At 40.1% G+C, this 24,237-nt stretch overlaps 1 protein-coding gene across 1 annotated transcript in view; it reads right to left on the reverse strand.

Moving 5' to 3' along the window:
* The window catches only part of nsfl1c (NSFL1 (p97) cofactor (p47)), a 43,138-nt gene extending 19,222 nt beyond the window's left edge, over positions 1-23,916 (reverse strand). Inside the window, exons 1-4 of the mRNA XM_034172127.1 lie at positions 23,761-23,916; positions 15,860-15,960; positions 15,498-15,575; positions 810-975 (exon numbers count right to left, since the gene is read on the reverse strand). Of these exons, the coding sequence (XP_034028018.1) occupies positions 810-975; positions 15,498-15,575; positions 15,860-15,960; positions 23,761-23,862 (447 nt within the window). The 5' untranslated portion in view covers positions 23,863-23,916. The remainder of the gene's footprint in view (positions 1-809; positions 976-15,497; positions 15,576-15,859; positions 15,961-23,760) is intronic.
* Between the last annotated feature and the right edge of the window lie 321 nt (positions 23,917-24,237).

Genomic DNA, 24,237 nt, shown 5'->3' on the forward strand with positions numbered 1-24,237 from the left:
TGGAATCACAGAGAACTGTTTCATCTGGACCCTTTTTGTCCCCTCTCCTGGTCCATGAAGTGAAGAACGTATTTTGGAACAGCTTAAAAGGTAACTATTGTAATAGCTTGGTAAAACAGTTGCATGTTCATTCCTTTATGAGCTGCTGTAAAAGTATGTTTATGATAGATTTAACATCTTGTTATAATGGATCAGATGAGCTGCGCTCTGTGCGTGCTGATGCAATGACTTGTGCTCAAAAAGAGCATTTATGCAAAACGGCAGCTTGAAAAAGAGCGATTTTGCAGTCAATAACACTCGAACACAAAGTTAAAAGTTGGATCATGGTGTCAAATGTGTGTTTAAAGCCGCGGATTGGAAAGGAAGCCAGCGAGAAGGAGCGCAGAGGCTACCATCACAATTGTGTGAAAAGTACAACTTTGTTTTTCAAAATTGTGAATAAAAAAAACACAAACTCTTAAAAATAAATAAATACATGAAAAATATTCAAATATGTAACAATTATGACTACATATGAGACAAAGAGCCATAAGAATAACATTTTAAAATGCAGTTTTTAGAAGTTAGCCTTTGTAGTTGCATTTAGTATTGTGCTCATCGCAATGTGTGTCTGAACCAGAGGTGGGCCAAAGTCACTGTCAAGTCATTCTCAAGTTATCAATCTGCAAGTCCCAAGTCAAGTCTCAAGTCAGCTTGCAAACAATTGGTGGCCATTATGACTTGAGATTTGACTTGGGACTTGCTGATTCATGACTTGAGAGTGAATTGATGGTGACTTCTTCCCACCTCTGGTCTGCACTTTCTTTTACCTTGGATTTGCTGGGCTCCCCTGGACCTTTCCCGCTCCGGTCCAGTGGCACAGCTCCATGTTCCCTTGCCACCTTGAACAAATCATCTACTACTTCATTGGAGCTTTTTTTTTTTGGAGGCCCAACAATCTGCTGCCCGCTGCGCTCTGATCCCCCTGCATAAAACCTACAGGGAGATACGACAAGACATAACAAAAGATGACAGGAATCTGTGTATAATTCAATGAAGTTTCACAGATTTTTTTTTAAATTTTTTTTTGCAGATTTCTTGCAACAAATCAGCCAGATATATAAGGATTGCTGAGGTAGCTGAGTAGGACAATTTAGCTGATGCATTACACTGTACATTCAGTCATTAAGTCTTTTAATGATCCTCTAAAATAATTGTCATGTCAGATGACAAACTGTAACTGAATGCCCTGTGGAGGGGGTGGGGAATTCGTTCAGTCTCCCTGAACATCCTACTCTGATGAGTAAGTGTGTTTGCTGATGACAACTGAAGAAAAAACAAAAACAAAAACAACAACAACCCCATCTCTCACTGTATCCAGCATCACAGCAATTTTAGTTCATATTAATTTTAGAACTGACTGTGGTGCTTTTTATAAGAAAGGACAAATCTAGAGCAGCTGCCCAGCCAATGTCAATCTAACTTTAAGTCATGCCACCAAATGTGGCTGCCTGACGTGGGTGGTAATGATTCTGATTGAATGTGGTGTGAGACAGAGTGCACACGCATGTGTTTCAGAAGTGGTTCAGCCTCAGCATGAACCAGTCACTCAAGTCAGACTGGAAAACCACATCAGAGAAAACAAAGGAAATAATAATTCAGTCCAGTGAGAGGGGAACCTTTACATTACAATGAAACTGACCTTAAATCATGAATGTGACTTGTCTATTTTTAAATGTGAGCTTTCTTAATCAATCAATCAATTTTTTTATATAGCGCCAAATCACAACAAACAGTTGCCCCAAGGCGCTTTATTTAAGACGCACTTATTTTCCCTTTCGTATGGCTAGCATACTGGCATAGTATAGTTCTATGCTTTTTACTCTTTTAATTCATTTTATTAGGAAACGGATCGGGCCACAGCCTCAACTTTACATAAATTCTGGGTCTTTCAGTGAAGTTCAGGGCTATTGGCCGGCGATCACCTTAGCATTTCTTCTGTTTTTCTTGTTGATTAATGCTGCCAAATTATACAGTATTTCTTGTCTTTCTGATGCCTGATTCTATTTTTTCTCTCTGTTTAAGGTGCAGCTCCATCCAGAGATGGGAGTTGTATTTGTGCTGGCGACCCTCCTGTCCTGTGCACCAACAGCATTTCCTGTATATTCGTTTTGTGAATTGTTCTGTTATTTATGTCTGTAGCATGGCCCAAGCAGAGGGTCACCCCTTTGAGTCTGGTCTGCTTGAGGTTTCTTCCTCAGAGGGAGTTTTTCATTACCACTGTTGCTCTGGGGGATGGTAAGGTTAGACCTTACTTGTGTGAATGGATACTTATAAGTGTGGTTCAGCATCCTGATTGAACAAAACTACAAACTACTGAAAAGGAAAGTACTGTGTACTTAAGTGGGTAAAAAAATAAAAAATAAAATGACAGTGACAGCATCACCCCCCCCCCCCCCCAAAAAAAGTAAGAGAAAGTAAATAAATGCATGCACACAAAAATATGTTGAAGTACATCTGACATTTATCCCATCATTGACTAATAGACTACAAAATGTGAACACATTGAATTATGCATTCAAAATAAATCTATTGGCTCAAATCTACTAACTACTAGCTACCTTTACTTTTTGGCCTGGTATAAAGTTACAAAGTTCACATGATATTTAGCTTGCAGCTAACATTAAATCTTTTAGTTTAGCTTGGACTCAAGTGGTAAGTGTTGAGCTGAGATGCAAAAGGGGTGAAGCTTTTGAAAATTCAAGCTAAAAATTGGCCATTCTAGGGGTACCCAAAGTGGAAAAGCCAGGTACGACAGCCCAAGTCCCTTCATCATGTCCAGAAGGCTGGGGAAGTTTGCTGAGTGGGCAATCTCATTCTGGGTTAGCTAGTACATGGCCCTCAGTGAGGCAGTCGGAGTCTGTGGACATTTTTAAGTCAAGACTTAAAACCTATTTTTATTCTCTTTCTTATGAGTAGTTTTTTTGTTATGTTTTATTCTTTTACTTGTTTTATTTAGGTATTTGAATTTTTTATTTTTATTTACTTATTTTAATTTTTTTTTATGTTGAACTGTTCTGTGTGAGGCACCTTGAAATGGTTTTTGTTGCAATTTGGCGCTTTATAAGCTGATTAAGTTGAAAGTGAACAACATTTTATTGAGTGTTAAAGTAAATAAATATGAAATTGGTTACTGGATCCTTAAACTCTAGACATAATAAACTCTACATGGTGGATCCTTGATCTCTGGACATCAACAGAAAAGTTAGTTTTTGTCAAAAGCATTTCCTTTCAGACATTATTATTGCATGAATGTCTTTCCATATCTATGAGCTGAGCTCGTGCAGCTATGCTGCAGGTCAGGTTTATAAAGAATGCACGTCGTCTCATTTTGGGAGGAAAAAAACATTTTAGTCGATTGTAGTTTATTGTCTGTATTGCAACGTTTGTAAGAGGTATCATTTTATTTAAAGCGGCGATTCGTTTTGAAGTTATCAGCAGAGAGCCGCGCAGCGTTTGAAGCTGTGACAACGGAACGGAGGATAATTCTCGTTTCTCGACTGCAACAAGACAAGAGTCCCAGTTAGTGACTTTAATCCACACAAAAGTGACTCAGGATAGTTTAATGGCTTTCAGAGTGGTTAAGAAGCGGACTTACCGCTTCTGAAGAGCAGCGAATCAAAGAGCCATGAGCCACTGAACCGAAGCATTGCTTCGATTCACGCTTCAAAGTGGAGTTGCGCTGCAGAAACGGTTGATTACAGACGCTGTATTGAAAATCGTAATGGTCCAAAATAAGCGTAACGGTCCAAAATTGTAGCGTAACGGGCTGTGACACAAGTTTGCGCTAGCTAGAACCCTGTATATAGTCTTCTTACCTGTCCGTTTCAGTGAGATCATCTTTAACTTAACCACTTTTACAAAACCACATCTGAAAAATAATTTAATTCCTTCTGTCCTGGTTGAAGAAAACTCCATTTGTTGCCACTTTGGTGCCATCACTTATTGCGGCTGACCGATCTGGTGTCCTGCCATGTTCTTTACGAGCAGCTTTGCGCTGCAGGAAAAGAGTCCCAGCGCCTCATCTGCTCATAAAGTCTCAGTCTGCAAGTGACGGCATTATCCCATGATCCAGAAAAGAAAATAATCTGAAGATCCTCAGTTTTGTCTCCGTGTGGAGTGGAGAAGCCAGGGACTCCGTGCAAGTGCGCGCTCGTCAATATGTGTTCCACCTGCCATTCTGCCGGCGAAAAAGTAACTATTCTGACACTGAAAACATGGTGCAGCTATGACGCAAACCACAGGGCTGTCAGTAGCCTGTAAAAATCCATAAATTAATGGGACAATTAAGATAATGGTTCAGGAGCTGCCACTTCCTTCTCCTTCTTGTCCTGGACATAATATCGGCCCTACAAATATGAACTTTGAGACCTACTGTATGAAAATTATTAGGCTATATTACTACCGTTCTGTTAGAAACTACTTTGCATGTTACTACAACCCCAGGCAATAATTATGGAATCACCGGCCTCAAAGGATGTTCATTCAGTTGTTTAATTTTGTAGAAAAAAAAGCAGATCACAGACATGACACAAAACTAAAGTCATTTCAAATGGCAACTTTCTGGCTTTAAGAAACACTATGAGAAATCAGGAAAAATAATTGTAGCAGTCAGTAACGGTTACTTTTTTAGACCAAGAAGAGATAAAAAAAAATATGGACTCACTCAATTCTGAGGAATAAATTATGGAATCACCTTGTAAATTTTCATCCCCCAAACTAACACCTGCATCAAATCAGATCTGCTCGTTAGTCTGCATCTAAAAAGGAGTGATCACACCTTGGAGAGTTGTTGCACCAAGTGGACTGACATGAATCATGGCTCCAACACGAGAGATGGCAATTGAAACAAAGGAGAGGATTATCAAACTCTTAAAAGAGGGTAAATCATCACGCAATGTTGCAAAAGATGTTGGTTGTTCACAGTCAGCTGTGTCTAAACTCTGGACCAAATACAAACAACATGGGAAGGTTGTTAAAAGCAAACATACTGGTAGACCAAGGAAGACATCAAAGCACCAAGACAGAAAACTTAAAGCAATATGTCTCAAAAATCGAAAATGAACAACAAAACAAATGAGGAATGAATGGGAGGAAACTGGAGTCAACGTCTGTGACCGAACTGTAAGAAACCGTCTAAAGGAAATGGGATTTACATACAGAAAAGCTAAACGAAAGCCATCATTAACACCTAAACAGAAAAAAAACAAGGTTACAATGGGCTAAGGAAAAGCAATCGTGGACTGTGGATGACTGGATGAAAGTCATATCCATTGATGAATCTCGAATCTGCACTGGGCAAGGTGATGATGCTGGAACTTTTGTTTGGTGCCGTTCCAATGAGATTTATAAAGATGACCGCCTGAAGAGAACATGTAAATTTCCACAGTCATTGATGATATGGGGCTGCATGTCAGGTAAAGGCACTGGGGAGATGGCTGTCATTACATCATCAATAAATGCACAAGTTTACGTTGATATTTTGGACACTTTTCTTATCCCATCAATTGAAAGGATGTTTGGGGATGACGAAATCATTTTTCAAGATGATAATGCATCTTGCCATAGAGCAAAAACTGTGAAAACGTTCCTTGCAAAAAGACACACAGGGTCAATGTCATGGCCTGCAAATAGTCCGGATCTTAATCCAATTGAAAATCTTTGGTGGAAGTTGAAGAAAATGGCCCATGACAAGGCTCCAACCTGCAAAGCTGATCTGGCAACAGAGCCAGATTGATGAAGAGTACTGTTTGTCACTCATTAAGTCCATGCCTCAGAGATGCAAGCTGTTATAAAAGCCAGAGGTGGTGCAACAAAATACTAGTGATATGTTGGAGCGTTCTTTTGTTTTTCATCATTCCATATTTTTTTCCCTTTGCTTGGTCTAAAAAAGTAACCCGTTACTGACTGCCACAATTTTTTTTCCTGATTTCTTATAGTGTTTCTTAAAGCCAGAAAGTTGCCATTTGAAATGACATTAGTTTTATGTCATGTTTGTGATCTGCTTTTTTTCTACAAAATTAGACAACTGAATTAACATCCTCAGAGGCCAGTGATTCCATAATTTTTGCCAGGGGTTGTAGTTGCTCGTATTTATTATTCTATGTTGTACTGTGTTCCTTGTGTTAGTGTTGTGTGTTCTCCGCAACAATATGGTGGACAATTGCATGGGGATCAGTTTGACTTTGCACCCTGGTATTAAGTCTGAGTACACTTGTACATTAGTTCTGCTTTTGATTGATCCAAATGTTGCTTCAGTCACATGCTCAGCTCTGGCACCTTTTTACTCAGTTAAAGTGGTATGTAAAAGTTTGGGCAACCCTGTTTGGTTTCCATGATTTTCCCTTATAAATCACTGGTTGTTTGGAACAGAAATTTCAGTTAAATATATCATATAGCAGACAAACACAGATAATTTAAACAAAATTAGGCAGGTGCATAAATTTGAGCACCCCAACAGAGAGAGAGAGAGAGAAAAAAAATCTATATTTAGTAGATCCTCCTTTTGCAGAAATAACAGCCTCTTCCTATAATGCGTCCTATGGCTTCCAATGAGAGTCTGGATTCTGGTTGAAGGTATTCTGGACTATTCTTCTTTACAAAACATCTCAGGTTTGTTGGTTTCCGAGCATGGACAGCCTGCTTAAAATCACACCACAGATTTTCAATCATATTTAGGTCTGGGGACTGAGATGGCCATTCCAGAACATTGTACTTGTTCCTCTGCATGAATGCCTTAGTAGATTCTGAGCAGTGTTTAGGGTCATTGTTGAAAGATCCAGCCCTGGCGCAACTGACTCATGAACATTGTTCTCAAGAATCGGCTGATATTGACTGGAATCCATGTGACCCTCAACTTTAACAATACTCCCAGTACCTGCACTGGCCACACAGCCCCACAGCATGACGGAACCACCTCCAAGGTAGCAAGTGTTTTCCTTGGAATGCTGTGTTCCTTTTCCACCCCTTGTTATGTTCAAATAACTCCGTTTTAGCTTCATCAGTCCACAGCACCTTATTCCAAAATGAAGCTGGCTTGTCCAAATGTGCTTTAGCATACCTCAAGGGACTCTGTTTGTGGCGTGTACGTAGAAAAGGCTTCCTCTGCATTACTCTCCCATACAGCATTTCCTTGTGCAAAGTGCGCACGATGCACAGAGACACTATCTGCAGCAAGATCATGTTGTAGGTCTTTGGAGCAGCTCTGTGGGTTGACTGACTGTTCTCACCATCCTTAGCTTCAGCTTATCTGAGATTTTTCTTGGCCTGCCACTTTGGGCCTTAACTAGTACTGTGCCCGTGGTCTTCCATTTCCTCACTATGTTAGGGCTGTGAAATGAAAATTGTGAAATCCGAGGAAAATTTGCAGGAGGTCAAGCCAGGGTTTAGGGCCCACGGGGCCTCAAAAACCAAACTGATTTTGTATCTAATGATACATTTTCAGCATCTCCTGGGAGAAAAAAAAGGGTCAAAAGAAGTGCATATTTAAATGATCCCAGACTCAACCTTTCATTTGAACTGTCAATGATAATGTTGAAATAACATAATATGACATGGAAATGGGACCTGGAATGATTTTCCTTTTAACCCTTTATCTACGGCGATGGCGCCCACGCCATATTTTCCATATGCGTATATTTTTTTACCGTAACTCCGCCATGGTTTGTCCAATCCGAATGATTCAAAGTGCAATGTTAACCTAACACCAAGGGCTTTCCAATGATATATGGTGTATTATGGTAAACGTAAGCCTGTGACGCCATAATGCAGAGGAAAACACGGAAGTTTCACACTAGTGCGCCGCTGATTCTCATTACCGTAAATTCTCATGTAAGCCTTCAATCTGAAAAATTTCAACACTGACAGCAAGCCAAGAACCCGTGCTTTCCAACAGTATGCTATATGTTGCATATATTATGGTAAAGTGCGTTTGGTGACTTTTGAAACGAGGGAAAAGTATGAAAAAGAGCACAAAAGTGACAGAAAAGTACAGAGACAGACAGCAAACATAAATGTAGTCATTTTTGAGGAAAAGGCAGGGTGTTAGTGTCATTTGTGAAGGTGTGTGTGTGATGGCCCCATCAGCCACAAGCCACTGCCCGGTGCCAACAAGCAGTGGAAACCCAACTTGCCAGCGATCCACAAAGGGGCGGCGTTCTTACAAGGTTAACAAGAGGTCAACCTGCTGGATGTGGTAGAGAAGCTTGAATCTTCGACTGGACTGGGTTGCTTGACGTGAGGACGTTTCGCTTCAAATCACAGAAGCTTCCTCAGCTAAAATTCTTGCTCTGGTAGTCTGACTTCTGTCTTGACTCTTGTAGAGAAGAATAAACCAGAAGCCAACAAAAGCTGGAGGTTTTAACCTAACCAGACCCCTCCTACCGAAAGGCCGACTGCTATAGGCTAGTGACTAAACAATAGCTCTAATTAGCACCTATTGTGCTCTAGTTAGCACTCTCCTAATGATGGGATGGAAGCCTCCCCTGATGGCTCCCTCGACGACTCTCCTGATGACATGAATGACTCATTACCATGAACAAGAGACTGAAACTGCTTTGACCTGAGTACCCCATTGTAAACAGGGGACAAAGTGTGTCTGAGACCCACCCCCCGGTTAAGGCTGGGTTTCAACTGTTTTACAAAGAATGCTTCCTTGACACCTCTCTCAAACCATTTCTCCTCTCTGGCTAAGATTTTAACTTCCTTGTCCTCAAACGTGTGGTTAGTGTCTTTAAGGTGGAGATGAACTGCAGACTGAGGTCCACTGGCGACCTCTCTGCGGTGCTGGTATAGCCTCTTGTTTAAAGGTTGCTTAGTTTCACCTATGTAGTGTTCATTACAGTTTTCCTGACATCTGATATAATACACTACATTGCTCTGTTTGTAACTAGGGATCCTGTCCTTAGGGTGAACTAATTTCTGTCTCAAGGTGTTAACCGGTTTAAAGTAAACTGGGATTTTGTGCTGTCTGAAGATCCTCTGTAGTTTTTCCCCTACTCCTACTAAATAAGGGAGAGACACTCTTCTTCTTGTCTCCATCTCCTGTCTATATGGTCTCTTTGTTTTCTGGGACTTCTGCACTTTGTCCAGGGACCATCGTGGGTACCCACATACTGTGAGGGCTTTCCGTACAAGTTGTTCTTTAGCCCTTCCCTCTGCAGTTGTGGGCACCTGTAGGGCTCTGTGTTGAAGAGTCCCCATCACCTCGAGCTTAAATTCAAGGGGGTGGTTTGAGCCAAAGAGCAGATATTGGTCAGTGTGAGTGGGTTTTCTGTAAACCTCTGTCTGGAGCTGCCTGTTCTCTCCAATCGTAACATCACAGTCCAAGAAGGCTAAATGGGGATGAACACATCGGACTACAAGGCCAAGATCAACAACTTGCTGAGTGACTCCAGTACATACGAACATCCAGCAAACTTCCAAAGTTTGCTGGATATGCAAACTTAGTAAACTTGGCCTCTGCCTTCAGCCAGACAGAAACTGTTACAAACAGTACCACAGTGACAATGGACTGATGTAGTTTAGATCTAATTTTGATTCTTGGTTATATATTTGTATATAGTTTGACACTTTATAGTTTTATTCATATTGTATAATTTTGCACAAAATGAGTGATCAAATGAGTGATTTATTGCACATTTTAATAATACAGATAATTGATATATTTATATATAGTTTTGCACTTTTGCACAAGTTCATTTTTGTGTTTTTTCTCATTTTAAATGTTAAAACTTACAAATAATATGTATAAATAGTTAATCAGGTGTAATATAATTGAAATTCAGGTACTCTTGGAAAAGGGTACCAAAGCAAGTGATAGGCATTTTAAAAACTCAGTGACGATCACAATTACATAGTATAACAACAACACCCCCCCATGATGAAATCCATGGAATTCCTCGGATCTGCGGAGTCTTCACAGCCCTGCTATGTTCCTCACAGTGGAAACTGACAGATGAAATCTCTGAGACAGCTTTTTATATCCTTCCCCTAAACCATGATGTTGAACAATCTTTGTTTCAGGTCATTTGAGAGTTGTTTAGAGGCTCCTATGCTGCCACTCATTAGAAGAGATGCAAAGAGGAGAAACATTTGCAAATGGCCACCTTAAATACCCTTTCTCATGAATGGATTCACCTGTGTAAGGAGGCCAAGGGTCAATGAGCTTACCAAACCAATTTTGTGTTCCAGTAATTAGTGCTAAATGTATTCGAATCAATAAAATGAAAAGGGTGCCTAAATTTATGCACCTGCCTAATTTTGTTTAAATAATTATTGCACACTTTGTGTAAATACTAGCAACTTCATTTCACTTCTCAAATATCAGTGTGTTCATCTGCTATATGATATATTTAACTGAAATCCAAACAACCAATGATTTATAAAGGAAAATCATGGAAATCATCAGGGGCACTCAAACTTTTACATACCACTGTATTTTAATAAACTTGTTGAGGTTTGTGAAGTGACAAAGGCAACAGATTTATATAACTGATCATGGGCATGAATATTATGGTAATTTTGGGCTTTTAATGATATCTTTGAACTGCTCTTTTGCCAGGGTGGAATGACTGATCTAATGTGGCCATCAGATAAATTTTAGGCTCAAGTGAAGATTATCCTTAAACATCTATAAATAGATTTAATTATGCAGCACTACTTTACAGTGACCAATGTAATTTCCCACTATTTTCACTTTTGCATATAGATTTCAAATCAACCAACCAACATTTATTTGTATAGGCCTTGACAGCAGCCAGACGGTGTCCAAAATACTTTACAGTAAAATCAAAGAACAAGAATTCACAAAAATAAAATACACAGACTGGAGGCACATGAAAACAAAACATTTCACAGGACCACTAGGTATTAAAAGCCAGTTTAAATAAATAAGTCTTGAGCTTTGATTTTAAAAACTACTAGGTCAGAAATAGTGCATAAATCAGGAGGTAACTTGTTCCACAGTCTGGAACCAGTTACCACAAAAGCACAATCACCTCAGAGTTTGCAGTTTAAAACGGAACATTTAAGTAAAAGTTGCCCAGATGCCCGTAATGTCCTACTGCAAGTATGGAGAGTTAAAATTTCAGACAAGTAGGATGGTGCAAGGCCATTAATAGACTTAAAAAACAAACAAAATCATATAATCACTTCAAAAATGAACTGTAAGCCAGTGGAATGAATAAAGTAGAGTACATTTGTTAAACAACATGAAACCGTAACCTTTCTATCAGAACACTGTATTTGTCTGTCTGTCTATATGTCGCTGTGCGGGAGACTGGCGTCCTGTCCAGGGTGTACCCTTCCTCATGCCCTATTGCTGCTAGGATAGACTCCACTCCCATTTGACAATTTATTCATCAACCTTCATCAAAGCCATTTAAAGATATCAATCGTGACTCATCTTTCTGCTGATTAAAGTCAGTAACCGGGACTTTTGTCTATTGTTGCGAGCAAGAAATGAGAATTGTCCACTGTTTCACACCGGACAGTTTTTATTCTTTCCTCATTAATGTGTCGCTGATGTACTGAGGAGCTTGTCCACTTAGGGCCAAAATTTTGAAAATTTAGTTGCAGCCAATGAAGAGCTAGGCCAAAATTGGAGTGATGTGAGCCTTTCTGTTCGTGCCAGTTAAAAGTCTTGCAAGCAGCATTCTGTACAGTCTGAAGCTGTTGCAAAGCTTATTTTTTAAGATGAGTAAAAATACCATTATAATAATCCGAACATGAAGAAACAAAAGCATGAATAATGATCTCTAATTAACATTTCATGAAAAAATAAAGTTTACATTTCCACTCTGTCACACAGTTAGGTAGAGAGGCAAAGCTCCTGTGCATGACTGCAGCGCGCTACCTCACTCGATTAAAGCTACATCATGTAAGTTTTCAAGAGAGCAGCAAATGTTATGTCCGTCAAACATTATATAACAGCTGAGTAGATCCTTGTAATTTGATTGGCGGCTTGTATATCACGTGACATGGGTTATTCATACCATTTGCCATTGTGTTTCATTTACAGTGCAATAGTGCTTTTTAGCGTGCAATTTTGGTACTAGATGACATGTGCTATAGGACACCTGACCACCGCACATGCTCACACTACTGGGGGTGGCGTATAACTAACCCATGGGTTAAAGCAATAAATTTTCATCTGACTGAAATTTTTTCCTGGCAAAAATCAATGCCAGCAATTCCCTAAAAAGTGGCGTAGTGGGAGCACACACTGTTTTTTCCTCAATAAATACAATAAACACATTATACAAATCTATTCTAAATAGCCTCTAAGGAGAGAGAAAGAGAGAGAGAAAGCATAAAAAGAATGCAAAACCTGAACATAAAAGGTACATAAAAGGGTGGTGGGGGGGTCTTGATTCTGGGGGGTCTGGGGGTGCTTCCCCCAGAACATTTTTTTTAAAGAGCATGTCAAATTTTGTGTATTCTGGTGAATTTTAATGGGTATGAAGCCCTCTGAAACAAAAGTCACTTCAAACTGTGAAATAAAAACACACTATTGATTATGGGGGTCTGGGGGATCTCCCCCAGAAATTTTTTTTAAGAGAGCAAGTCAAATTTTGTGTATTCTGGTGAATTTTAATGGGTATGAAGCCCTCTGAAACATAAAAGTCACTTCAAACTGTCAAGTAAAAACACAGTATTTATTCTGGGGGGGCTGGGGGATCTCTTTAAAAGAGCAAGTTAAATTTTGCACGCGCACTGAGAAACTTGAAACTGGCTTATTCACATTTAAACAGTAAAATGCTCTCACTCGTAAAACAAAGGTAGTGCACCGCAAGTAAACTTCATCAAAGCCATTTAAAGATATCAATCATGACTCACCTTTTTTGTAGATTAAAGTCACTAACCAGGACTTTGGTGTGATCAATAAACGCGGCTTGTCCGCTGTGTCCCACCGGAGTTTTTATTCGTTCCTGATTAATGTGGCTTTTCGGAGGGGCAGCCAACCCTCAGACATGGACTAAATCATTAATACCTGACATTTCATCAACTGAAGTTAAAGATTAACCCCCCAATCTCGTTTCTATTTTGTACCCCTTCCCCTTGGCCCTACCCCTACCCCTTTAAAATAAGGGGTAAGGTGAAGGGGTATGCCTCTAGCCCTATGAATTGAGACACCCCTCCGCCTTAGGAGAAAAAAAAAAAAAAAACCCGTGTCAATCTGCCGTCTTCACTGTTTGTTAACATGGCAATTGAAATGCAACTTGTTGCAGTAGCCTGTTTGCTCTTTTTATTTTCTCCCTTTCTGCGTAAATGCAAAGAAATAGAAGTTGCAGATTTCTTTGATGCATCGCAATCATGTCATGTTAATAATTGAATTAATTAGTAATTTATAATAATAATAGTAACAATTAATAGTATTAATAATTAATTAGTAATTTATTAATGTTAATAATACTAATAATAATCAATAATAGTAATTAATATTATTTGATTGATCATTGATTGATTAGTAATTAATTAATTAGTAATTAAAATAATTTATAATAATAATTTATTTATATAGTGCCAAACCACAACTAATCACCTCAAGGCACTTCACAAACATCATTTAAAAGCAGAATAAAATGAAATAAGATTAAAACAATAAAAAAAGTTTAAACATAAATAAGTAAAAGAAGTAAAATAATTAAAAAAAAGACACAATCATATAAAATACTAATGATAAAACAGGAAAACAGTTTATTTAAAATAAACATGAAATATATCAGTCTGTGTGCAATGAATGTATACATTATACAAGTTTCACTTTTTGAATGGAATTACTGAAATAAATCAACTTTTTCTTGACATTCTAATTATATGATCAGCACCTGTATGTATGTTTTGGGCTGCATTTAGTTCTGTTAACCTTATATTTCTTTTTCAAATTCTCCCATTTTTTGCATCCAGCTCTATTTCCTTCAGAAATTCCTTGACAAATAATATCAGTCTATTAGGACGGCAGGTTATGTGTTACACATATACATGTGTGTATATATTTTCCAACAATGATGAAACTTCTCATTTTCTGCCTCATTTTCTTATTAGGAGACGAGTGTGCTCAGGGCTCCCTGTTTGTTTACAAAATACACACACGTTACAGACCTTGAAATCCAACAGCAGGGATTGATATTATCCAAAGATTTATGAACATACAAATTAAGGTGCTTATCCTTTATCATGATTTTCTCCATTGTGAGATATAAAAGTGTCTTATCGTAGCGTTCGTGTGTATGTGCATTATAACGCCTCAGCGCACGAGCGAAGTTACGATATTCCTCAGAACAACAATATACACAACATGCATCCAGCATGCATACATGTTGCTGTTATAGACAACTGCCTGTAAAGTTTTTTGGCAAGTTATAACTTTCTAAACAGCGTAATTTGTAATGAAAGCCGCTTCATTTGTGCGGCTCTTTCGGCACCATGTTTTTTTGGAGACAGCAGTAAGCTCCTCCTACCCCTCCAAACGGAGTGAATCTGGATGCACACTCTGTTTGGAGGGGTTTGAAGCCCTTCGCCTTCCCCTCTGCCTTGCTCCAAAAAGAGAACTGAGACACCCCTCTGTCTCTCGTGCCCGCGCAAAACGGAGGGGAAGGGGTAAGGGGACGGGCCAAGGAGTAGAACTGAGATTCAGCCAATGTCCTCCGTTATGTGAAACGTGACTCGTTCCTTCAAATGCGCGCAGTGTTACCGGTGTCACGTGGGCTCACCGGCAAGCTGAAGTTACGGCCCCTCGTGTAAAAAAAGGAAAGAAAAAATATATCCTTCATGTGTGTTTTTTTGTGGAACTTCACTGATTAAGCGCTTTTTTTCCAAGTGACTTGTTCTCTGCTGCTGCCACCCTCGGTTAGCAGCTGGGCATCGGTCCTCCGGCCACCCCCCCCAGGACAGGGAGAAGAAGAACCGTGGCTCATGGCAAGCAGTAAACAGAGCGGAGAGGAGTGAAAATTCACAGTCCCTTCCTCTGCAGTCCACGCTGACATTGCTGCTGCTCTGATTAGCGCAGAATGGGATGTTGCTTTGACAGTGAGACTATCATATTTCGGCCCCAAAACACGCATGACAACGTGTGCGCGCGTATGTGTGGTTAAATTTTCCAAATGATGGAAATCCGTCGTGGTGACGGAGAACTTTAACCCATGAACTAACCATGGCAAAATTTGTTTTGCAGGCAGATGACAATTTGAAGGAGCTAACTGACGTGCTAATTCTTCTAACACAAAAAAGAAAACCCCTCCAAAAAATGTTAGATACCAGAGGACACCTTCAAGAGTGACTGTTGTTGGTGGAGCAAACACAGTCAGCAAAAACGGCACTACAGGGTTGGAAATTCTAACAAATCTGTTTGCCCCTGTTTTTAGGTATATTTTCTCTTAATTTTCTTCTTAGCCTTCATTAATCGGAGTGACATAAACTAACACAAATGAACATGTAATTCTCAGAAGTGAACTCACCTTTGGCCTTCTTCCTCATCACTCTCATCCTCTGCCTCATGCACCAAATCTCTGAAGGAGGTCACTCGGGGCTGCGCACTGATGACAAAGAAAACTATGTGGTTGACACACAAGCTGTTGCTAAATCACTAAATTATATAACAGAGAGAGATTCAGGTAAATCTTAAAGTCTACTGTTGTGCACACTACAAAACACACTATCATTTTGTTGGACTTTTGAATCTGTAAAGAGGTATGACAACAAACAGATAACACTACCAGTGAACTGAATCAGAAAGTGTGGCCAAACTTTTGACTTTTGGAAGTGTATCAGTACAGTGAAGTGCAGTGAAGCACAAAAAGCAAGTAATTTGAAACATTACCTCGGCCCTACAGACCGGGACACAGAGGAGCCTCCCTCAGGCTGAGGCAGTGTTACTATGTCGTCATCTGGTCCATCTTCAAAGAAGCTGGCTAGTGCAAGCTGGGGCAGGCCATAATTACGAGTTACCATCAAATATAGGCAAGTTTAACATCATGACAATTTTAACGACTACAGTCCACAACATTTTAGACACCTACAAACAGTCATAATTACAACATAAACAGAATGATAGTGTAAAAACAATCACAACCTGACTAGAATAACTGCAATTTAAAACGCATCCATGTACACTGATGAGCCAAAATTCCATTTCTATTCTGCAACAACATAAGATTATATAATTGGAAATCCTGAGTGATCACTGTGGACCAACTGTGACCTGCGGGCTCCACACAAGGAAGACGTCTGCTTTCACTGGCTGTGTGGATTTGTGAGCAGTGTCATTTGAATTTAAGAAGGTAGCCTCTGCTAAACAATCAGAAAATAACCATTTTTTTTTCTGATTCAACGGATTTCTGAGCACTAAGGTTCTCTATCATGGGTCCATTAACTGTGTACCTTGCTCGACCTTCTCACTTGTACTCTTTTTCAGATGCCACTAAATTCATGCAAAATCCTTTCTGCTGGGTTGTGTGGACTCATGGCCATCTTACCTGTTTAAGAATACAATTTATAGGGATAGGTATCGAGAATCGGTTCTTTTCGAGAGCCGTTAAGAAATGATTCGATCCACCGAATTCAATAGCCTCTTTGCTTAATGATTCCCTTATTGGTCCTTCAGAGCGGCTATTGTTTTTGAGGGTGTTTTATTGGGAAAATGATCATTTCTCTACATTGATTGCAGACCCTGCAGCGGGTCTGTAATCAACCACTTCTGTATTGGCTCCGCTTTGAAGCTTGAACCAATGAAGCAGTGCTTCAATCCGCTGCTTCATTGGTTCCCTTCGCTGCTTTTCAGAAGCAGCAAGTCCGCTTCTTAACCCCTCTCAAAGCCATTCAAAAATTTCATTCATGAGTCACTTTTGTGCAAATTAAAATCACTAACTGGGACTCTTGTCTTACTGCAGGCAAGAAATGAGAATCGTCCTCCTTTCCGTTCGCACAGCTCCAAATGCTGTGCCACTCTCGGCCAAGTCAAGTTAGAGTCCGGCCGGAATTAATAACTTCGAAGCGAATCACCATTTTAAATCAAATGACACCGCTTTCCAAACATTGTAATACAAACAAACTACAATCAACCCAAATGTTTTTTTTTCCTCCCAATATGAGACGTCCTGCATTCTTTATACATTGCATTGATGTTGACGTGCAGAGCAGCCAGCAGAGCTCAGCTCAGAGGTATGGAGTGACATTCATGCCATTAATGTCTGAAAGGAAATGCTTTTGACAAAAAGGTACAGATTTTGTTGATTTTTATTTATGTCCAAAGATCAAGGATCCAGCGACCAATTTCATATTTACTTACTTTAAGACTCAATAAAATGTTGACATAGAAAACCTGTAAAGCTTACTTTTAGTACATAGAAAATTCACAAGAGGTATTGATAAGAGAATCGATAAGGAATCGGATCGATAATGGCATCAATAGATAAAATCTTATCAATACCCCCAAGAAATTTACGGCTTATTTTACAGTTGAAAGGGTTCGTGTTTCTAAAAAGTTCCAAGTTTGTTCAGCAGGAAAACAGCAAGAGAGAGCGAGAGAGATAACTTAATTTTCAATTTAGCTGCTAGTTGCTCCTAGTGTATAGCGGGCGCTTTGCATGGCAGCAGCCTCGCACTGGAGTGAATGCGAGGCAATGATGTGTAAAGGGCTTTGAGCGTATGATGCAGATGGAAAAGTGCTAGATAAATGCAGTCCATTTAATTTTTACTCTTAACACTTGCTTTGACAATGAAAACATGTCACCAATGTCAATAAAGCTCCATTGAAATTGAAAATTGAGGAGAGACAGGCAGAGGGTGACAGACAGACAGAGGTAGAGACAGACAGACAGACAGAGAAAGACAGGCAGAGGGTGACAGACAGAGAAAGACAGGCAGAGGGTGACAGACAGACAGAGGTAGAGACAGACAGACAGACAGAGAGAGACAGGCAGAGGGTGACAGACAGACAGAGGTAGAGACAGACAGACAGACAGAGAGAGACAGGCAGAGGGTGACAGACAGACAGAGGTAGAGACAGACAGACAGACAGAGAGAGACAGGCAGAGGGTGACAGACAGACAGAGGTAGAGACAGGTAAAGAGAGATAGAGAGACAGATAGAGACAGACAGACAGAGAGGACTTAATTTTTTAATTTTTACTCTTAACACTTGCTTTGACAATGCAATGTTTCCCATGTCAATAAAGCTCCTCTGAAATTGAAAATTGAGAAAGAGACAGACAGAGAGAGAGTGAGTGCTGTCTTTTCTCTTTCAGGCTATAAAAGCCCAGAAAAAAATAAATAATAAAAGTACTTAATTCTTTCACCAAAACATCAAATTTAGGCTTTCATCTTAGGGCCCAGTCACACGGCATATGACGATTCCTAAACAAAGGGAAAAAAGTAAAAAAGTCACAAATCATTGAGAAAAGGTAGACGAATGAGTTTAATCACCGAATAGCCTGCGATTGAAAAGCGCAAAAGGGACGAAACAAGAACAAAACAAAACCACAGCTAATGCTGATCTCGGCGCTTTAAACGAAACGCACCTGGAGCCACTGCTGGAGCAGTGTGTGTCTGCATCTCTGTGTTCCAGGACTCAGCGCTGGGACGGAGCTCGCTGCAAAACAGAAGCACGTCATCCAACCCACTGTGGAGATCTGTGCGCATGTTGTTGAATCCACCTGCTCTGGTTCCTCATCCAGAACAAAAGAGAGATCATCCCCTTCATCATCAGAATCCTCACTGTCTGGTTGAGACTCTGATGACAGGCTGCGTGCTCTGTCTTTCTCCAATTAAAAAAAGAAAAAAAATGAAGTGCTTGCTCAACATCCATAAGACGCCTCATTTTTACAAAACAAACAAACAAACAAACAAAAAAACAAAAACACCACCACACTAACAACACACACTAAATACGCCAGCAAAATAATACACACTGCAAACACGGCAAATATTTGTCAAATCTCTCAAATACCAAAACTCTAACCGCTGTCTGTACACTCGAAATGCATGCTTATGAGAGAGAGAGAGAGAGAGAGAGAGAGAGAGAGAGAGAGGTCTCTCTCTCTCTATTTGCCTTTTTTTTTCAAAACCCTGCTGTTTCTGATCACCTCACGCATGCACAGGCACTGTGTACGTGGATCAGACAAATACACACACACGTGTACGCAGGCACGCATGCATGTGCTTCACCTTCTCTCCAGCTGATCACACTGCTGCAAACAAATACTCAGCCATCAACAATCATGTTGGCCGTCAGCAGCTCCACGGAAACAAACGAGGCTTATCGCACTCCTACAAAGCCCACCAGCTGCAAACAAATACACAGCCATCAATGATCACTTCCTCAAAACTTGTGAACTGTCAGACACTGAAAGGGCAGCAGGCTCTTCTCTCTGCAGAGGCTGGAGGACAGCAAGCCCTTCAGAGTTCATGGACAGAATGCTGCAGCTCCTGCTGGACTTTTTGTGCAGCAACTCTCTCCTCATGTGCGTGCAGCGTTGGAACAACACCACAATCACAAACTGCCATGCGCTGGCGGAGAGGCCAACAAATTCTTCCTGGCCGGCCAGCACCACGGCAACACTCACCACATCACATGCAGCGGCAGAAGCCCCACACCACAGCTGCAGCTCCTCCACTGAAGCGCTCAATAATTGAATAAAGTAAATAATAATAAATAAAGAATAACGTTGAATAAAGTCAAACTAAACGCTAACGTTACAAAAACTAAGCAAACGATTAAAAAAATGCCAAGAACTATAGCAAAAATAAAATACAGATGAATTGAGGTTTTTGGCGGCATTCATTCAAATTTTTCAACAGTTTAAAAATCCTGACGAAGCACCAGCTGCAGGAACGAAGCTGCACGAAGGTTAAACGATGCCAACGAAAATCCAGATTTGTTTCATTTTGGCTTTATTGCCCTTCATTGGTGCCGTGTGACCAGACCTTTAGATACAAATTCTGGCAAATTGTAGCTGAACTTTCAGGTCTCCTTTTTAAGAAAATCCTCACATAAAATCAACAATGATAATAATAATATTAAAGCAAACAGAGCTCTTAGTCAGATCGGAAAAGTATCTGTATTGGCAGATATCGAAATTCAGGTATCGGATTGGATCAGAAGTGAAAAAAAAAAATGGATCGGTGCATCCCTAGTTAGCACTACTGCTTCACATCAAGAAAGTTGTGGGCTGGCTAGCTGTTACACAATTTCTCGGATAGTCACTCGACTGAAAAGCCATCGAAAGCCGTCTGAATCTTCCGAATGGTTTCCAACACGGAGGTGTTTTTTTTTTTTTTGTGCGCCATGAGTGGCTCTGTGCCGACGCGCGAAATCCTCCACACGTCTTTCATTACAAAATCTCCTGTAACAGTGGAATGTGCCGCAAAAGTACTATGTCCAGCTCTCTTGCTATTTCTGTGGTAGTCATACGATGTCCCGGATCAACACAGCATTCAGTTTGGAAATGATCTGGTTGTTCCAGCCTGTCGATGGCTGCTTGGTGCGCTGCGCGCCCTCCGCCGCTGTGGGCCATCTTTAAAAAGGTTTTAACACAACTTAATCCGTGCGACGCCGACAGAATCTTCACCGAAAGCCATCTGAATCTTTCGAATGGTTTCCAACTGGCTGTCTCTAACAGTTTCTGAAAAAAATTTCATGGAGCAAAGCGGCAGTCGCTCTGCCATTTCCCTGACAATAAAAATCCGACAAGGGGGGTGGACCAGTGCTCACTCAAAGCCTGCCCACAGGCGAATGACGCAACCGACAGGCGTGAAAAAACTCACATGCGCACGAAGGTTCAAGCTTGGCTGATGCAATCACACGTGATTCAAATCCATATTGTTTCTGAAAAAAATAAAAAGGTCCGTTACTTTTTGGACAGACCTCGTATAGACTGGAAAAGCCTAGCAAATATTTCTTTTCAGGCAGCAGCTACAGGTATAGAAGATGGAATGCCTCTGATTAGCTCATCGTCATCATGTGCCAACTCCTGTGCCATCCCTTTTGCTTGAGTGTCTATGGATACAAATGATTTATTCACCCTAACCCATGTACTGAGATAACCCCCAAACCAGATTTGTATATTCACTATCTGTGCATGCACAGAAAATGGGAAGTTTGTTATTTACTGAGATTACTTTTTCGATGGGTGGAAAGGACAGAGATGGTTTCAATTTATGGAGAAAAATAACCTGCCTGTAAACCTGATTTTAGTCCGCACACAGAAAGGGTGAACTCAGTACAGAAGAAACTCTCCATTTTTCAAGCATGTGCAGAGAGTGATTATAGAAATCTGGTACAGGGGTCATCTTAGTCTGTGACACCTGATCCACAGATATGGAAATTCTTCCCTCTGTGTATAAAAACTTTTTCTGAAGCTCTGTATGCTTCTATTACTTCTTGTCCCGTACCTGTAGAATTTATGTTTTGGAATAAATGTTCTGTACCTGTAGACACTTTATTTTTGCGATAAATGGTAAATGGAATGCATTTATATAGTGCTTTTCCATCTGCATCAGACACTCAAAGCGCTTTACAACAATAATGCCTCACATTCACCCCGATGTCAGGCTGCTGCCATGCAAGGCGCAGACTACACACCAGGAACAACTAGGGGATTAACCCTTTATCTACGGCGATGGCGCCCACGCCATACTTTCCATATGTGTATTTTTTTTTACCGTAACTCCGCCATAGTTTGTCCAATCCAAATGATTCAAAGTGCATTGTTAAGCTAACACCAAGGGCTTTCCAATGATATATGGTGTATTACGGTAAACGTAAGCCTGTGACATCATCACGCAGAGGAAAAACACGGAAGTTTCACAGTAGTGCGCCGTTGATTCTCATTACTGTAAGTTCTCATGTAAGCCCTCAATCTGAAAAATTTCAACACTGACAGCAAGCCAAGAACCCGTGCTTTCCAACAGTATGCTATATGTTGCATATATTACGGTAAAGTGCGTTCGGTGACTTTTGAAACAAGGGAAAAGTATGAAAAAGAGCGCAAAAGTGACAGAAAAGTACAGAGACAGACAGCAAACATAAATGTAGTCATTTTTGAGGAAAAGGCAGGGCGTTAGTGTCATTTGAGAAGGTGTGTGTGCGTGTTTGTGTGGGTGTGAAGGCTCCATCAGCCACAAGCCACTGCCCGGTGCGAACAAGCAGTGGAAACCCAACTTGCCAGCGATCCACAAAGGGGCGGCGTTCTTGCAAGGTTTGCAAGAGGTCAACCTGCTGGATGTGCAAACTTTGAAAAATTGGCCTCTGTCTTCAGCCAGACAGAAACTGTTACAAACAGTACCACACTGACAATGGACTGATGTAGTTTAGATCTAATTTTGATTCTTGGTTATATATTTGTATATAGTTTCACACGTTATTGTTTTATTCATATTGTACAATTTTGCACAAAATTAGTGATCAAATGAGTGATTTATTGCACATTTTAACAATACAGATAATAATTGATATATTTATATATAGTTTTGCACTTTGTTTGTTGTTATTCATATTGTTTGGTTCTGCACTTTAAAATTGGTTACTTTTTGCATATTTTCGCCTTGTAAAATGTTTACTTTTGCACTGTTTCTGCACTGTTTCTGAGTTCTAGACACACAAAATTAATTATTTTGACTGTAAACACGTACAGCTTCCTGTTAAAAATGTGAAATCCAAACTTCCTCTACATAACTCTCATTTTTCACAAAAAAAAAAATCAAGTTCATTTTTGTGTTTTTTCTCATTTTAAATGCTAAAACTTACAAATAATGTGTATAAATAGTTAATCAGGTGTAATATAATTGAAATTCAGGTACTCTTGGAAAAGGGTACCAAAGCACACAAACATAAAACATTATTTCTTGATTTTATTGCTATAATAAAAATTATAACCAATCGTCCATTTATAGCCTCAGTAGGTAAAGGGTTAAGGACCTTGTCCAAGGGCCCATAGTGATTTTCTGGTCAGGCTGGGATTTGAACTGAGGATCCTCTGGTCTCAAGCCCAATGCTTAACCACTAGACCATCACCTCCCTGAGATACCTTGACTTATATAAGCTTCCTGGAATAGCACCAAATATTACCCTTTCCAATGAAGGAACTGACAGGACTAAAATTCAAGACACCTCCAAATGTAGTTATAATCAACCATAACCAGCATTAGATTAAATATAAATATATTTGACATCATAAATTTATACACCAACAAGAAAATTCAGAATTGCAATTAAGATGTCACGATTACTCATAAAATATGTCATAGAGAAATCGGAACTTGGATTGTTAACTTTTAATACTATTTACAAATCACTACGACATTACAGTAGATACTTGCTGGGCCAATCTTAACTTTCTAGCGTCCCCAAACAGAAACTAGAAAAAGTTAAAACTGACACTGCAACATTAAACTAATTTTGTTTGGGTAATAAACACGACGCTAACATTACTTAGCTAGCCCGGCTCAGTGGAACCATGGCAAAACTGTACACAAACGTCAGAAAATCTCGATGACAGCCTGTTGGACTACAAGTCGTAATAAAGACACCTTGTCGAAGCTGCAGCGGTGCCCTATAATTTAAATAAAGCACTAAGGCCATTATTATCAAACGGTGACTTGCACAAATCACCGGCACCACAGGCTAACGTTAGCCGGAAACCTGTCACTTGTAACCAGGGTTTACTTCTCATATCTGTTGTTACAGCCCTCCGCAATACTAGCGGAAGACTCGGAAAAAGGGTACCTGCAAATCCCAGCCGGCGGACTCCAAGAAAAAGCGGGCCCTCTCCTCATCCACATCAGTAACAGCGACGAACTCCCTCACAGACTCTTCTTGACTCGCCATTTTGATTTGCTCGTTCACCAAAGCGTCCGCTCCACCTGTGGAAACAACGACCAAACCATGGTTCCGACCTGTTTCTAAACTGCACCAAAACACAGAGAACAAGCTCTAAAAATTAAACAAGTACAGCAAAAAGAGGTTTACAATACATATAATGGTTTCCTGTCCGCTCCTGTACACTTTGAGCTCAACAGTGCAGTTTTCTTAGCGATAACGTTGCTGAGCTTCTCATTCTTCTCTACAAGAGTCAAGACAGAAGTCAGACTACCAGAGCAAGAATTTTAGCTGAGGAAGCTTCTGTGATTTGAAGCGAAACGTCCTCACGTCAAGCAACCCAGCCAAGTCGAAGATTCAAGCTTCTCTACTATGTTGCTGAGC

The sequence above is a fragment of the Thalassophryne amazonica genome, chromosome 6 (genome assembly GCF_902500255.1).
Source record: "Thalassophryne amazonica chromosome 6, fThaAma1.1, whole genome shotgun sequence".
Lineage (NCBI taxonomy): Eukaryota > Metazoa > Chordata > Actinopteri > Batrachoidiformes > Batrachoididae > Thalassophryne > Thalassophryne amazonica.